The 14,601-nt window shown below is 36.7% G+C and overlaps 1 protein-coding gene across 4 annotated transcripts in view; it reads left to right on the plus strand.

The window, feature by feature from the left end:
* Positions 1-14,601, plus strand: part of KCTD3 (potassium channel tetramerization domain containing 3) — a 54,613-nt gene that overhangs the window by 13,892 nt on the left and 26,120 nt on the right. For all 4 annotated transcript variants that reach the window (XM_055379696.2, XM_031015581.3, XM_055379714.2 and 1 more), the window contains 2 exons: positions 5,397-5,587; positions 14,229-14,344. In XM_055379696.2, coding sequence (XP_055235671.1) covers positions 5,397-5,587; positions 14,229-14,344 — 307 coding nt within the window. The remainder of the gene's footprint in view (positions 1-5,396; positions 5,588-14,228; positions 14,345-14,601) is intronic.

Raw genomic sequence — 14,601 nt, forward strand, 5'->3', positions numbered from 1 at the left:
TTAGCCAGGTGTGGTGATGCATGCCTGTAATCCCAGCTACTCGGGAGGCTGAGGCAGGAGAATCACTTGAACCCAGGAGGTGGGGGTTGCAGTGAGCTGATAGCTCACCATTGTACTCCAACCTGCGCAACAGAGCAAGACTCTGTCTCAATAAATAAATAAACAAAATTTTTTAAAAAGTGTTTTGTGGATTTGTAATTTTAATTATGAAATAGCATGGAAATTATTTTTTGCATAATTTCTTTGGGGATGGTTTTGTATGAGGCAAGACTAATTTGGTAAAGGAATTTTTTTTTAGGAAGCATTGTTTTGAATTTATCATCTTATATATTTGAATTGAGATGACTTGTAGACTCTTGTTTACATATGATGTACATATTTTTGTCAATAAGGAATTCCAGAAGAATTGTGAAATGATAAGTGATCCAAGTGTAACAGCATAACTTTCTTTTTGTCACTGTACACAATACTAAAGATTGCTCTTTTCCAGAAACACCACATTATTATGCAAAATTTAACTCACTGGGTAATAATTGTAAGGAGGATGATGCTATTACATTTTCCAGTCTTTGCGTTTGCATTGATCACGATCTTTCTGTGCTTTCACCAAGTGTCTGACATTTCAGAGCAGTATACTCATGTAAAGTGATGAAGGAAGACAATTGAGGACATATTTGGATTTCCTCACATATAGTTAAATCATTCAACACAATGGCAATAAAAACATTTCAAAAGAAAGAAAAATATTTAAACTGTTTATGTGTAATCTTTTTTACAAGTTATTTTTCCTCAAGTTTTTATATCAGTAAGTTACAAAACCTTTAAAAAAAGAGTAGTACAGTGAAGACCTGTATGATGTTCTCCTAGCTTCACTAATTTTCTACATGGTTAGGTTTTATGTTTATGTCCCTTTTTCTTGCTGAGTTTATGACAGTGTTACTTCTATTAACGAAGAGTAGTTGTGTGAATTGCTGCCCCCTTGGGGCTTATATTCCACTTTAGATCTTTAATCCTTGTGGAGTTTACTTTTTTGTGTGTGGTATGAGATTTAAGGATTTATTTTATTTTCTTCTCAGTGGGTAGGTAATTATGTTCTAACAATTTATGACGTAAATCATTCTTTGTCAGTGAATCTGATAGCCCATTTTATCTTGCTTTATGTGTGTGTATATACTTGGATCTGTTTTTCAGTTCTCTCATGTCCTTAAGACATGTCTATTCTCATACAACTTGAGGTGAAGTATGTTCATAATAAGTTTCAAAATCTCACAGGGCATGTCCTCTCTACTGTATTTTATTGAGGTCTTCACGTAGGAAATAACTAGACGTAACTTTATTCTTTGCATAGCTGTCTTAACCAGAGGGTTGGTTCACTAGGCAGCAGTAAGATGATGGAGAGGTGAAATAACAGAGCATATTCTTGTTTTATATTTTGTTTTATTTATTATTATATATTTTTTGTTTTGTTTTGTTTTTGAGATTTTGAGACAGAGTCTCGCACTGTCACCTAGGCTAGAGTGCAGTGGCGTGATCTCAGGTCACTGCAACACCTGCCTCCTGGGTTCAAGCAATTCTCCCACCTCAGCCTCCTAAGTAGCTGGGACTACAGGTGTGTACCACCACACCTGGCCAATTTTTGTATTTTTAGTAGAGACAGGGTTTCACCATGTTGGCCAGACTGTTTTCAAACTCCTGATCTCAGGTGATTCACCCTCCTCAGCCTTCCAAAGTGCTGGGATTTCAGGCGTGAGCCACTGTGCCTGGCCTTGTTCTACATATTTTAAATGTATTACTTGTATGGAAAGTTATAGAGCAAATATGTACCTTCTTTGTAATTTTTTAAAAAACAGGTAAATTCACATATCTTATTAAGAGTTAAATTCTGTAGTTGTTATAGTTATTTTTGAATATGCTGTCCTGATTCTTTTACCCTTTTTTGACATCTCTTTATTGTGTAATACCCTAATTACTATAGAGAAAAACAACTTAGAAGTAATATGTCTGTAAAAGATGAGATTATATAGTTTTTTTTTTTTAAGTGAATCCAAGTTTATTAAGAAAGTAAAGGAATAAAAGAATGGCTACTCCATAGCCAGAGCAGCCCTGAGGGCTGCTTGACTGAGTGTACTTACAGTTATTTCTTGATTATATACTAAATAAGGGGTGGATTATTCATGAGTGTTTCAGAAAGGAGCAGGCAATTCCCAGAACTGAATGTTCCTCCCCTTTTTAGACCATATAGGGTAACTTCCAGACATTAGATGTCATTTGTAAACTATCATGGGGCTGGTGAGAGTGTCTTTTAGCATGATAATGCATTATAATTAGCGTATAATGAGCAGTGAGGACGACCAGAGGTCACTTTTGTTGCCATCTTGGTTTCAGCTTTGGCTGGCTTCTTTACTCCGTCCTGTTTTGTCAGCGGGATCTTTGTGACCTTTACCTTGTGCTGACCTCCCTTGTTACACGCTGTGACTAAGAATGCCTAACCTCCTGGGAATGCAGCCCAGCAGGTCTCAGCCTTATTTTACTCAGTCCCCATTCAACTCTGGTTTGAACACCTCTGACATGTTTTCCCCTTCCCTTTTACAAGGGTACTCTTAATCCTAAGGGTTTCAGAGGGAGGAAGATTCATCTTCTGTAACTTCTGCAGTCTGAATAGGGATGATGATATTTCTGCCTATTAGGGTCTTCTGCATTCAGAGTAGAGGAGAGCTCAGTTAGAAACTGTCAGTATGGTGAGAACTCTGATTTCTGACAAAAAGTGATGACTGAAAAATTAATAAGTGTTCGATTTAAGAAAGCACTGAGTAAGCTTATCTTGCATTCCTACACAAAGAGAACAACAGCAGTATATTCTACAATAACAAGGCAAAATAAGTAAAATTATCCCAAGTAAACTAAATAAGAAGGCTTTTCATGAACTGGGAAATTGTTGTAACCAAGCTGATACGGAGTTGGAACCAAGCTGATATGCTAGCCAATTCCAATACATGCCCACAATTAGAATACTGATCCAGATTTCTGTGTTACCCATGCCTCTTGTTTCTTCTGAACAGCAGCCACAGATCACTGCTTGGTCCACAAGGATAAGCAGGGTGAGTCCAAATTGCAGAAAAAACTCAAAAACTACTGATGAGAGAAATCTAATAAAAAGCATACCATAGTTTTTGAAACGATTTTCCTCTTTTCAGTCTTTCATTTTTACTAAAGACAAATCATGGTAGGACTGATTTGTTTGCAAAAATAAGCTTTAGTCTTATTATACTTGGCCTGATTATTTGTATAAAGTGCAGCAAGAATAATTAGTTCCTATATAGGCTCTTTTTAAATTGACTTTGATGGAACTTTGATCCATAAAGAATCTCAAATTAGACTTCTTAAAGCCTTGAGCCTTGCCATGGGTTTATCATTGCCTGCAAATACCTGTATGAGTTGGGTAAGTTTCTTTCCTCTTGAGGTTTCATGATAACTTGGGGCTTTTGGGCCTGTCGGAAAGTGACTTTCTTTACTTACCCCAGACAGGTCAGGAACCTTGTACAGGGACCGTGTAGACAAGATGAGTGGCAGTTTTTCCAAGGGGCTTTTATCAGCTCTATGAGTCAAATTTGATTCCTTAAACAAGTCCATATCTGAAAGCATGCTATTCCAGTCAAAGTCTTGGTAAAATAACCAGTTTCTCCAATTGTGTCCTGTTACAAAAGAAAACAGATTCTTATTGTAGTTACATATCGCTGTAAGTTAAGAATACTCACAAATAGTTTCCAAATTCTGGAGAAATCAGGTAGAGAGAAAGAAATATGCTCCAAATTTTGTTTATAAGAGTATACTTTACTCAGTTGTTAAAAGCTGCAAAATCTCGAAAGAAAAGAGTTCTTGACTCCAAAGTCAGCTAATTGGTGCTGCAGTCTATTTCCTTTGGGTCGGGGGTCTTTCCACTATCTCATTTCATGGTTTCCCAGGATGATGTTACTGGAAAGGGGTCCTCATCCAGACCCCAAAAAAGAGTTCTTGGATCTCTCACAAGAAAGAATTCAGGGTGAGTCCTTAGAGTAAAGTGAAAGCAAGTTCATTAAGAAAGTAAAAGAATAAGAGAATGTCAGCAAATTTTAGTGTTTATTAGGTAAGTATTTAAGTATTTTCATTTGTTTATCTTAACAAATGAATCCCATCTGTTGGCTGAAGAGGGTGGTTACAAATTACACAATGCTTAGGAAAAATTGATAGATTTTTCTCTATTGCTTTGAAGTTTAGGGAAATCATTAGTTCAAATTAATATGCTCAATTGTATATTCTTATGAATTACAGTTGTATTACTTGGCATACATATTTAAGGGAAAATGAAGTTGATGTGTTTTTATTTAGGCCCTTAGGTGACCATCATTTATGAATACCTAAGTTTGCTTTTTGCAGTGAATGTCAGGTAGTTTGCAAAAGAACACTTCTTTTCCTTCATCTATATTCTCTTTAGGTAAGCCAAAAGAGAAATTTTATAGTTATGTTTGCATTATTTGTTTAGTTTAAAAATAGATACTTCATAGTTCAACTCATTCATTATTATGATTACATAACTGCTAAAGCTCTAAATGTATGAAGGCTGCTATACATATAATTGCATAGAAAACATTTCTTTGAAACCTAAATTCAGATAGGGCAGAAAGAATTATTAAAAACTGACAGGATATTTATTAGAGAAATTAGGTATTAAAGAATACATTAGCTTTTACATATGGGTAATCATATGGAACTGTAGTTCCATACAATTTTGCATTTAGACCTTTAAAAACTGGTCTTCAGAGGATATCCTGCACCCTATCCTTTTTTATGTAATAGTGCTAATATATTGGAATGCATGTGATACACTCAGTGTTTCTGGATAGACTGTCCATCTGAAGTACAAAAAGCAAGAGATTCAGTATGTGTCATTTCAGTTAATAAACCCTGAAAAGCTGATTAATAACTGAAATGAATAATAATTCTGAAATTCAGATTTTTGCTGATTGTTCGTACTCACAGAAGATGACAGTATCATTTGTGTGTGTGTGCGTGTGTAGAGAAACATGAAAGATAAAGCTATCTTTTTTTAAAGTTTTTGAAATTTTTTAAAATTTGGAGGACTTTACTAAATTATTCTTTGGGGAAATATAGAACTGTAGTCTCTTTCAAGTCGTTATATGTGCTATGTATGCAAGTATACAATACCCCAAGGATAATATTGTGGCTTCATAGGCAATATAGATCAACAAAATTTTATTTGTAATAGGAAGGTGGATGGGTAACTGTTTAGTTTTTTTGTTTGTTTTTTGTTGTTGTTTTTTGTTTTTGGTGCATTGATGTGTATTCCGTTTGCTTCATTGCTGCTGAGTCTACCTTATGTGCCTGTTCTTCCTTAACAGAATCAAAGAATCTTCAGGATGGCAGCAAGTGTTTACGAGCCCATATTTGGATTGGACTATCGAACGAGTAGCTTTAAATGCAAAGGTGGTTGGAGGGCCACATGGAGACAAAGACAAAATGGTTGCTGTTGCCTCAGAGAGTAGCATCATCTTGTGGAGTGTTCAGGATGGGGGAAGTGGAAGTGAAATTGGTAGGAAGAATCTTGTTTATGTTGCAATTTGATGATATTAATATTTTGAAGTTTATAAAAGAGATTGACAGTGAATATGAAAATTAACCTGGACTGTCAGTTAGCTAGAGCTGTCACAGTATTTAATGTGGGAGGAATGATCTGATAATGAAGGAAAAATGATCTTTTAGAAAAGACATGGGGAACATCTTTTCACCACTTTAAGTGAAACCTGGCTGCTCTATGAGAATATTGCTTTTCCTGAATCCCACTTAGTGGTGGATGTTTTCACTGTTTTCTCTCCACCGCTCTCAAACCACTGAACCTGAATGTGGGGTAAGTCAATTTCTTGCTCCTCATTGTTGTTGCTTCTAGACCACACATTCCCAAACTTTTTGGTTTCAGAACCCCTTAATCCTCTTAAAAAGTTACTCAGGACCTGAAAGAGTGTAGGTTATTTTCTTTTTGTTCCTTTTTTTTTTTTTTTTGAGACTGAGTCTCGCTCTGTCGCCTAGGCTGTAGTGCAATGGCACGATCTCAGCTCACTGCAACCTCTGCCTTCTGGGTTCAAGCAATTCTCCTGCCTCAGCCTCCCAAGTAGCTGGGACTACAGGCACGTGCCACCACGCCCAGCTATTTTTTTTGTGTTTTTAATAGAGATGGGGTTTCACCGTGTTAGCCAGGATGGTCTCGATCTCCTGATCTTGTGATCCGCCTACCTCGGCCTCCCAAAGTGCTGGAATTACAGGCGTGAGCCACCGTGCCCGGCCTTTCTGTAGGTTATTTTCTATCAGTATTTACTATATTAGAAATTAAAATGGAAATTTTTATAAATGTTAATATAGTTATAATAATCCATTGCATAACTTAAGTAACATTTTTAATGAGAAATAACCACATTTTCCAAAAATGTGTGAGAAGAATGGCATTGGTTTACAGGTTTGTAAATCTCTTTTTGAACTGTGATATCTATTTCTGCATTCAGTCTGCTGTGATACGTTGTTTTGATTGAAGTATATGAAGAAAACTTGATCTTACACAGATATGTAGTTGGAAAAAACTTTTTTTAGTCTTTTCAGAAAATTGTGCATAGTCTTCTTTGATTCTTTATCAGAACTCTAAAATCATATCAGTGAACTTTTCATATTCTGTTAAATTAAAATCCATCAGACTATTTTGTACTTTGAGTGGATCTTTTATCATACATGCTTTTATAAGATGTTGGGCATTTGGAAATTGTTGGTTTGCTGAGTTATGTAGATCTACCAAATGTTGATACCTTTCGTTGTATAATATGAAAAAAAAATTGCATTCATTGGTATCCCTGCTGACTACGTGTTAGGGAGTTGTCACACTCACCGTGGCAGATAAAAGTTTTCCAAACTGCAGATTTTCACTTGAAACGTTGAATTTTTATCATTGGCAACAAATAACATCAGTGGTTTTCCTTTAGATAACAGGCTTACTTTGTTTATTTTTTGAGGATAGTTCTGCCAAACACCCAATTCTGAATAACCATAGTCATCTTAAATTAAAATGGTACTTAATGAACAGAGCAGCTCCTGTAGCTCTTTGCTCCAGCATTTGTGAAGGTGCTTTTCCTTGACATAGCCATAGTACTTAGTCATACAGAATATTAAGATATATAGTTGAAATTAAGTTTCTGTCAGTACAAATTTTTACTGCTTCATCAAGGACATTCTTTAGTTACTAAGACCATTACATTCTCTGCCACAGACTTTCGGGAACATAAAAGGCCAAATCTTTAATTTAATCTTTAAATCTTTGATTTGGCCTTTTATGTTCTTGAAAGTCTATGGCAGAGAAGAATGCAATGGTCACTAGTAAAGTTTAGTGCCACTGTCCTGGTTTGTGCTAAGTAAGGTACCTGCTGTTTTTACCAAACATTGCTTTGCATCATCAGTGTAAATGTCAACACAGATGTTCTAGAATAAGCCATGAAATTCATATAAGTTTTCAACACTTTTACTATTTCAGCACTTCCTGTGTTTGTAGCTGTGCATTCACATAAAGGATTTTTAATGATCAGTTGGAGCTAATACCAGATGGGTACGAGTAAAACACCAGGTCTAGCTAATACCAGCTGGATACAAGTAAAATACCAGGTCCAGCCACATCTATATATTCATCTGTTTGCAAGACAAAAATACAATTCTGCAGACAAGAGATTGACTCTCTGCCAAATCTTTAGATTGAAGAGTTACTGTATTATTGAAAAGTTACCATGTTATTTCTTCATGGACTTTTCATCTAGCAGGCATTCAGCATTGTCATCTGTTCAAGGCTTTATTAGTCTCTCAGCAATTGGGTATACTTCTCTAGCCACTGTGATGTCGTAACTTACCTTTGAGATCCTTCATTAGATTTTTCATTTCTACTTTGAAGGTCTATACCAAACAATTTCTGGATTAAATGAGTTTTTTAAATCTTTATTTAAAATACTTAATTTCTTTTTCTTCTTTTCTTTCCTTTTTTTTCTGAGACGGTCTTGCTCTGTCATACAGGCTGGAGTGCAGTGATGTGATCCTAGCTCACTGCATCCTCAACCTCCTGGGCTCAGGCACTCAAGCAGTCCCCCCACCTCAGCCTCCTTAGTAGCTAGAACTACAGGCAGGCACCACCACGCCTGGCTATTATTTTTCAATCACTGTATAGATAGGGTCTCACTATGTTGCCCAGGTCTTGAATTCCTAAGCTTTAGTGATCCTGCTACCTTGGCTTTCCAAAGTGCTGGGATTACAGGCATGAGTTGCTGTGCCTGGCCAATTTCTTTTTGTTTAAACTCTTGGGTATTCAGTCTCAGTGAACCTACAGCCGATAGATACTATGCAAAAATGTTTTGCTACATAAAGCACAATAAGGTTAAGTTATTAAGATCTATAAAGTTGAGGGAAGATTCCAGATTCCCAGAAGGAAAGAAGGTGTACAACATAAACTGCATTGTTTATGCAGTTAGGCTTTTTGTCACCATAGATGAGGTTTCCTTTATCTAGAATTTCATGAGTAGAATTATATAGTATTTATTCTTTTGTGCCTGGCTTTTTATTAAGCATAATGCTTTTGAAATTCATCCATGTTGTTGCATGTATCAGTTGTCTGTTCCTTTTTATTGCTGAGTAGTATTCCATTGAAATAATATGGCAGAATTTGTTTATCCATTCACCCGTTGATAGACATTTGGCTTATTTCCAATTTGGAGATATTATGAATAAAGCTGCAGTTAACATTCAAGTAGAAGTCTTTCTGTGGACATTTACTTTCTTAAGGTAAATATATAGGAGTGGAATTTCTTAGTCATATGGAAAGTATATGTTTAAGGTTAAGAAAAACTGCCAAACTGTTTTCCAAAAGTACCTTTTTACATTTTTACTTGCAGTGTGTGAGAGTCCCAGGTGCTCCACATCCTTATCAACACTTTGTATTGTCAGTCTTTTTAATTTGAGCCATTATTGTGGATTTTAATGGTTCAGTGATTTTAATTGTGGCTTTAACTGCATTTTTCTGATGATTAATAATATTGAGCATCGTTTCCTGTACTTAATGACCGTTTGTATGTTTTCTTTTGAGAAGTGTCTCTGTAAATCATTTGCCCTTTTTAATGAGGTTGTCATCCTGTTACTTATTTGTAAATGTTTTTTACATATTCTAGATCTATGTTTCACAACCAAGGAAATCTTATCCACCAAAGGATATTTGAAAATGTCTAGAGACATTTTTGGTTGACACAGTTGAGGGAGGCCTGTACCTGTCTCCCTTCCTCTTTTCTCCGTCTCTCCCTTGCTCCCTCCCTCTTCCTCCTTTTGAGCTTTCTAGATCACTTTATATTAACCTGGGGTTGTGGGAGCCCTGATTTTTTATTTCTTTTTTTTCTCCATTCTTCAGTTTAGATATCTTTTATTGATCTACCTTTAATGTCTTTTATACTTCTACAGTATTCAATCTGCAGTTAAGTTCATCTAGTGAATTTTCATTTGAAATGTTGGACTTTTTAGCTCTAGTATTATTTTTTGATTCCATTTTCTAGTTTGTTTCTTCTGCTAAGATTTCTTGTCTTTTTGTTTATTATGTTCAGCTGTTTAATTTGTTAAAGTACTTGTCTGCTAATATCAATATCTGGTTATCATGTTTTTATTTTGGGTCACATTTTCCTGTTTCACATGTCTAGAGAGTTTTGATTATGTGCTGTACTTGTGTGTGATACATTTTGTAGGGTTATGAATTATGTTGCCTTTCTTTAAAAGTTATGAGCTTTGTTCTGGCAGGCAATTAAATTACTAAAGGATCTTGAACCTGTTAGGCTTGTTTCAGTACTTTGTTAGGGGTAGGTAGTCTCTTCTAGCTTTATTTTTAATTTTAGGGCAGGGCTCCTTTTCAAGGGTGTAGTCCTTATTTTTAAGATGTTGCTTTTCTGGAATCTTATTTAACTGAATGCCAGAGGGGCTCAGCAAGAACTCTCTACTTCTATTGAGTTGGAACTACTCCATCTACCCACATATGACCTCTGATATCTGATATCTCCAGTTACCTTAGTCCTAAAGCAGCTATCTCCAGTTACCTCTTAGTCCTAAAGCAGCCTTTCTTTCTTTTCTCTCTCTCCTTCCTTCCTTCCTTCCTTCTCTCTTTCTCTCTCTCTTCTCTTTCTTCTCTTTCTTCTCTTTCTTTCTTAGACAGAATCTCACTCTGTCTCCAGGCTGGAGTGCAGTGGCGTGATCATGGCTGACTGCAACCTCCACCTCCCAGGTTCAAGGGATTCTCCTGCCTCAGCCTCTCGAGTAGCTGGGACTACAGGCACATGCCACCACGCCCAGCTAATTTCTGTATTTTTAGTAGAGACAGGTTTCACCATCTTGACCAGGATAGTCTCGATCTCTTGACATCGTAATCCGCCCGCCTCAGCCTCCCAAGTGCTGGGATTACAGGCGTGAGCCACCACGCCCGGCCAGCAGCCTTTCTTTCCTTGAGGATTCTTGCCCTGCCCAGGTGCAGTTAGGCCTTAGCCAAGGTCTTAGGGAAATGCTTATGCAACTTTTATGCCACCCCTCTGGCACAGTTCCCTTCCTTCTTGTACTGTACCTACTAACTCTAGCCTCAAGTTCTTCGCCTCTTCAGTTCAGGGAAATCATCTGTCTTTATTTGGTATATTAGTCCGTTTTCACACTGCTGATAAAGACATACTCAAAACTGGGAAATTCACAAAAGAAAGAGGTTTAATTGGACTTACAGTTCCACATGGCTGGGGAGGCCTCACAATCATGGCAGAAGGCAAGGAGGAGCAAGTCACATCTTATGTGGATGGCAGCAGGCAAAGAGAGCTTGTGCAGAGAAACTCCTGTTTTTAAAACCAGATCTTGTGAGACAGTCCATTCCCTATCACAAGAACGACAAAGGAAAGACCCGTCCCCATGATTCAGTCATTTCCCATGGGGTTCCTCTCACAACACCTGGGAACTACAGGAGCTACAAGATGAGATTTGGGTGAGGCACAGAACCAAACTGTGTCACTTAGGTCTCACCTTTCTATGCTGTGATAGAAAGTACTCTTATGCAGAAAGCCAGGGGGAATGTGGGGCTTGTCAGTGTGTTTCTGTCTCTCAGGTCCTCTGCTGCCTGTTGTCCAATACCTAAAAACAGTTGTTTCATATATTTTGTCCATTTTTTTTTGTTGTTGTTACTGCTGTTTTAAAGTGGAGAATAATCGGGTGCCATTTATTCTATCATGATCGACAGCTTAAGTCCTCCCAAACAACTTTAAGAAAAGAAAATTTAACATAAAAAATTTTGAAATTATAATACACTGGTGATTAAACAGAAGGTAAACCAGTTGTGATTTCTTTTTCCTTTTTCAAGTAGCTATTTGTAACAATACCAATAAGTGAAAGAAATTTTATTACTTGCTTGGTGTTCAAAGGCTAATGTGATAGGTAGCTATGTTATGAGCTGGTACAATAGTAATTTGTTCATGCTCTGTAAAAGGAGCCATTTGTTGTTAACAAATATTCTTCAGAACATGACAACACTATCCAAAGAAAATTGTTAGGGCTGGTATAACCATGATAAAGCTCTCCCAGAGGCTGAACTCTCTTCGTTATAACTTAGATAAGACAGAGTTACTGGGTTTCTGCTATAAGCAATATTTTACCAAGAGGGCCCCTTAAGACAGGAACTTGTCATTACTTCTACTGTTGTCTTCCCTGTCGCTGGTGCTCAGGATTGTTTAGCCTAAGCAGGAGTGACACTTTAAATTTCGTGAGACCATTCAGAGTGTCTTTCTTGATTTCCTAGAACCTCATCCTCCTCTGGAGTAATCGATGTTAGTTGGTTTTCCTGTTTTCATTTCTGCCTTTCACATAGCCCATAATACTGAATATAGTTGGCTTCACATGTTCTAAAAAGACATGTTCACATTGTTTGTTATCATTATTAAAGTACTATTATGTAGAATCCCTAAAATTGTATACAACGTAAAATAATGACTTTATGCTTTGAAGTGGCAGGTTTATTTCTTAACCAATTCTGGGCAAAGGACTTAGCTTTGTGTGTGTGTATTGTACTTTATTTTGTTCTAGTTTTTTGGGCTGAGATAATGTGTTTCATGCACGTGCTTGTATAAATATGGATTTTATACATATAATTAAAATGTTTATATAGAAGATACTTCTAGCAATACTTAGCAGGTTTTTTGTTTTGGTTTCTTTTTGTCATGTATCATCTTCTTGCTAGATGCCTTGCTTTTTACAAGACTGATTAAAAGTTTTCAAGGTGTTGTTTGTCACTGGTCTTGTGTATAGTACAGTTCTGAACAAAAAGAGAATACCTAGCACCAGCATAAGATTCAAAAGAAATCAGTAATCTTTCTGGCTTATGCTTTTAAAGCATGTTATAATTGCATTTAGTTGCTTTGTTTTTCCCATGAGTTCTTCAAGGTTTCATGCATTTTTTTCTCAGCTAAATGCTGATGAAGTTGTCTGTATTGGCACAGGTACTTTTTAAAAATAAACTGATACTTGAAGCAGCCAAAGATCTATATAAAACAGTATTTTAGAGGTGAGACTTATTTCCCAGCATTATTAGATAAAAATATATTTCCCATAAAGTGTTTTTCAAATGATTAAGATAATGCTATTTAAGTGCCAGAATTGGAATACAACTTTTTTTTTTTTTTTTTTGAGACAGTGTCTTGCTCTGTCACCCAGGCTGGAGTGCAGTGGTGTGGTCTCGGCTCACTGTAACCTCTGCCTGTGGGTGCAAGCAATTCTCCTGCCGCAGCCTCCCCAGTAGCTGGGATTACAGGCGTGTGCTACCGTACCCAGCTAATTTTTGTGTTTTTAGTAGAGATGGGGTTTCAGTGTGTTGCCCAGGCTGGTCTTGAACTCCTGACCTCAAGTGATCCACCCGCCCTGGCCTCCCAAAGTGCTGGGATTGCAGGCGTGAGCCATCGTGCCCGGCCGATTATAACATTTTTAAGCTCAAGTGATCATTGAAACATTTAGCTTAGACCCTATTTCGTAGTTGAGATAAGAATCAAAAAAGTGGCAAACAAAGGTACTCTGAGAGCCGGGATCCCAACCCTGGTTCTCCTGACTCCTAGTGCAGTACTCTGCTAAAGAGAGCCAAGTGTGTAAGGCCAATATACTGCACCAAGGTGAGCCTAGAATTCTCTGCTTAGGCATTGCTGGGTCTTTTGCTATTGATGTGTCATAGGTGCTTCTTACAACCTCTCTCACCTACACTTACTCTTCTGTTTACTCTGATTCCCTGAGCTTGCCCATATTCAATCTCGCAATTTGATGGACTCCTATTAACGTTTAAAAACTCCAACTCAGATGGCTTCTTTTCTAAGATACATTTTCAACCCCCTTTACATACCCTTTTTATCCCATAGATACTATTATACCCTGTGCATCCTTCAGTTATTATTGTATCAAATTATAATTGGTTGCAGTTTTTTCTCTACTAAAGTGTAAGTTCTTAGTAACGTCTTGTCTTCTCATGTTTTTTAATCCTAAAGCCTGATGTAGTGTCTTTTGAATTAATTAAATGGAGATTGCAGTGCTGGAAAACATGGGGTTTAAAAATAAGCTCTGAGTAAAAGGCCCGAATGTTTGTTTTTAGTATCATGTGACTTCTTGCTGCTTTTTTCTCCTTTTTGCTTATTTCCAGAATTTAGACACATTCTAGATAGTTAAGACTGCCAAGTCTGTGTGTTCAGATCACTAGTTCTTAAATATCGGGTCCGTGAGCAAGCTGCATATAACTCACCTATGGATTTTGTAACAATACAGTGGGTTTTCTGATTTAGTGAGTCTGGCATGGATCCCAGGATCCTTTTTGTTTTGTTTTGTTTATTTTAAATCTATCAATCAGGTTATTTTGATGATCAGCTGAGGTTAGGAACCAAGCTTCAGGATAAGGTGTTACAGCAGTATGAGATGGCTTGGAGCAGACTCTTCCTTGCTTTAGTAGTTCTGTAAGCTGCTTAAGAGCTTGTGAGTTTCTTATTTCTGGTCCCCAACACGTATAGAACATAGTTTGTAGTAATGAGAATATAAATTAGTCACCTTTAAGATGTTTTTAATCCAGGTTTTGATTAATTCTAAAAATGGTGACTGATTAACCTTTTTATTTTTTATTGTCATTTAAGGAGTGTTCAGCCTGGGTGTTCCTGTAGATGCTCTCTTCTTTATTGGTAACCAGTTGGTGGCCACGAGTCATACAGGGAAAGTGGGAGTGTGGAATGCTGTCACTCAGCACTGGCAGGTTAGTTTTAACTGAAGCATATTACAGAAGTGAAAATATTTCTGAAACGTATGCTGATTATGTATTTTTTTTTTCCTTATAGAATTCATACTGTTTCTGGTTTTGGTTATACAAATATTGAATAAATGTAGTGGTAAATTTTTTTGCTAGATGCATATTTGAGCATATTTTCAAGAGTTTAAGTTACTTTGGAAAATAAGTGAGTTTTTTAAACTGTGGTTTTGCATTTCTCCATTTATTTTAAATGTTTGAAGTTC

The sequence above is a fragment of the Gorilla gorilla genome, chromosome 1, assembly GCF_029281585.2.
Source record: "Gorilla gorilla gorilla isolate KB3781 chromosome 1, NHGRI_mGorGor1-v2.1_pri, whole genome shotgun sequence".
In the NCBI taxonomy this organism is placed as follows: domain Eukaryota; kingdom Metazoa; phylum Chordata; class Mammalia; order Primates; family Hominidae; genus Gorilla; species Gorilla gorilla.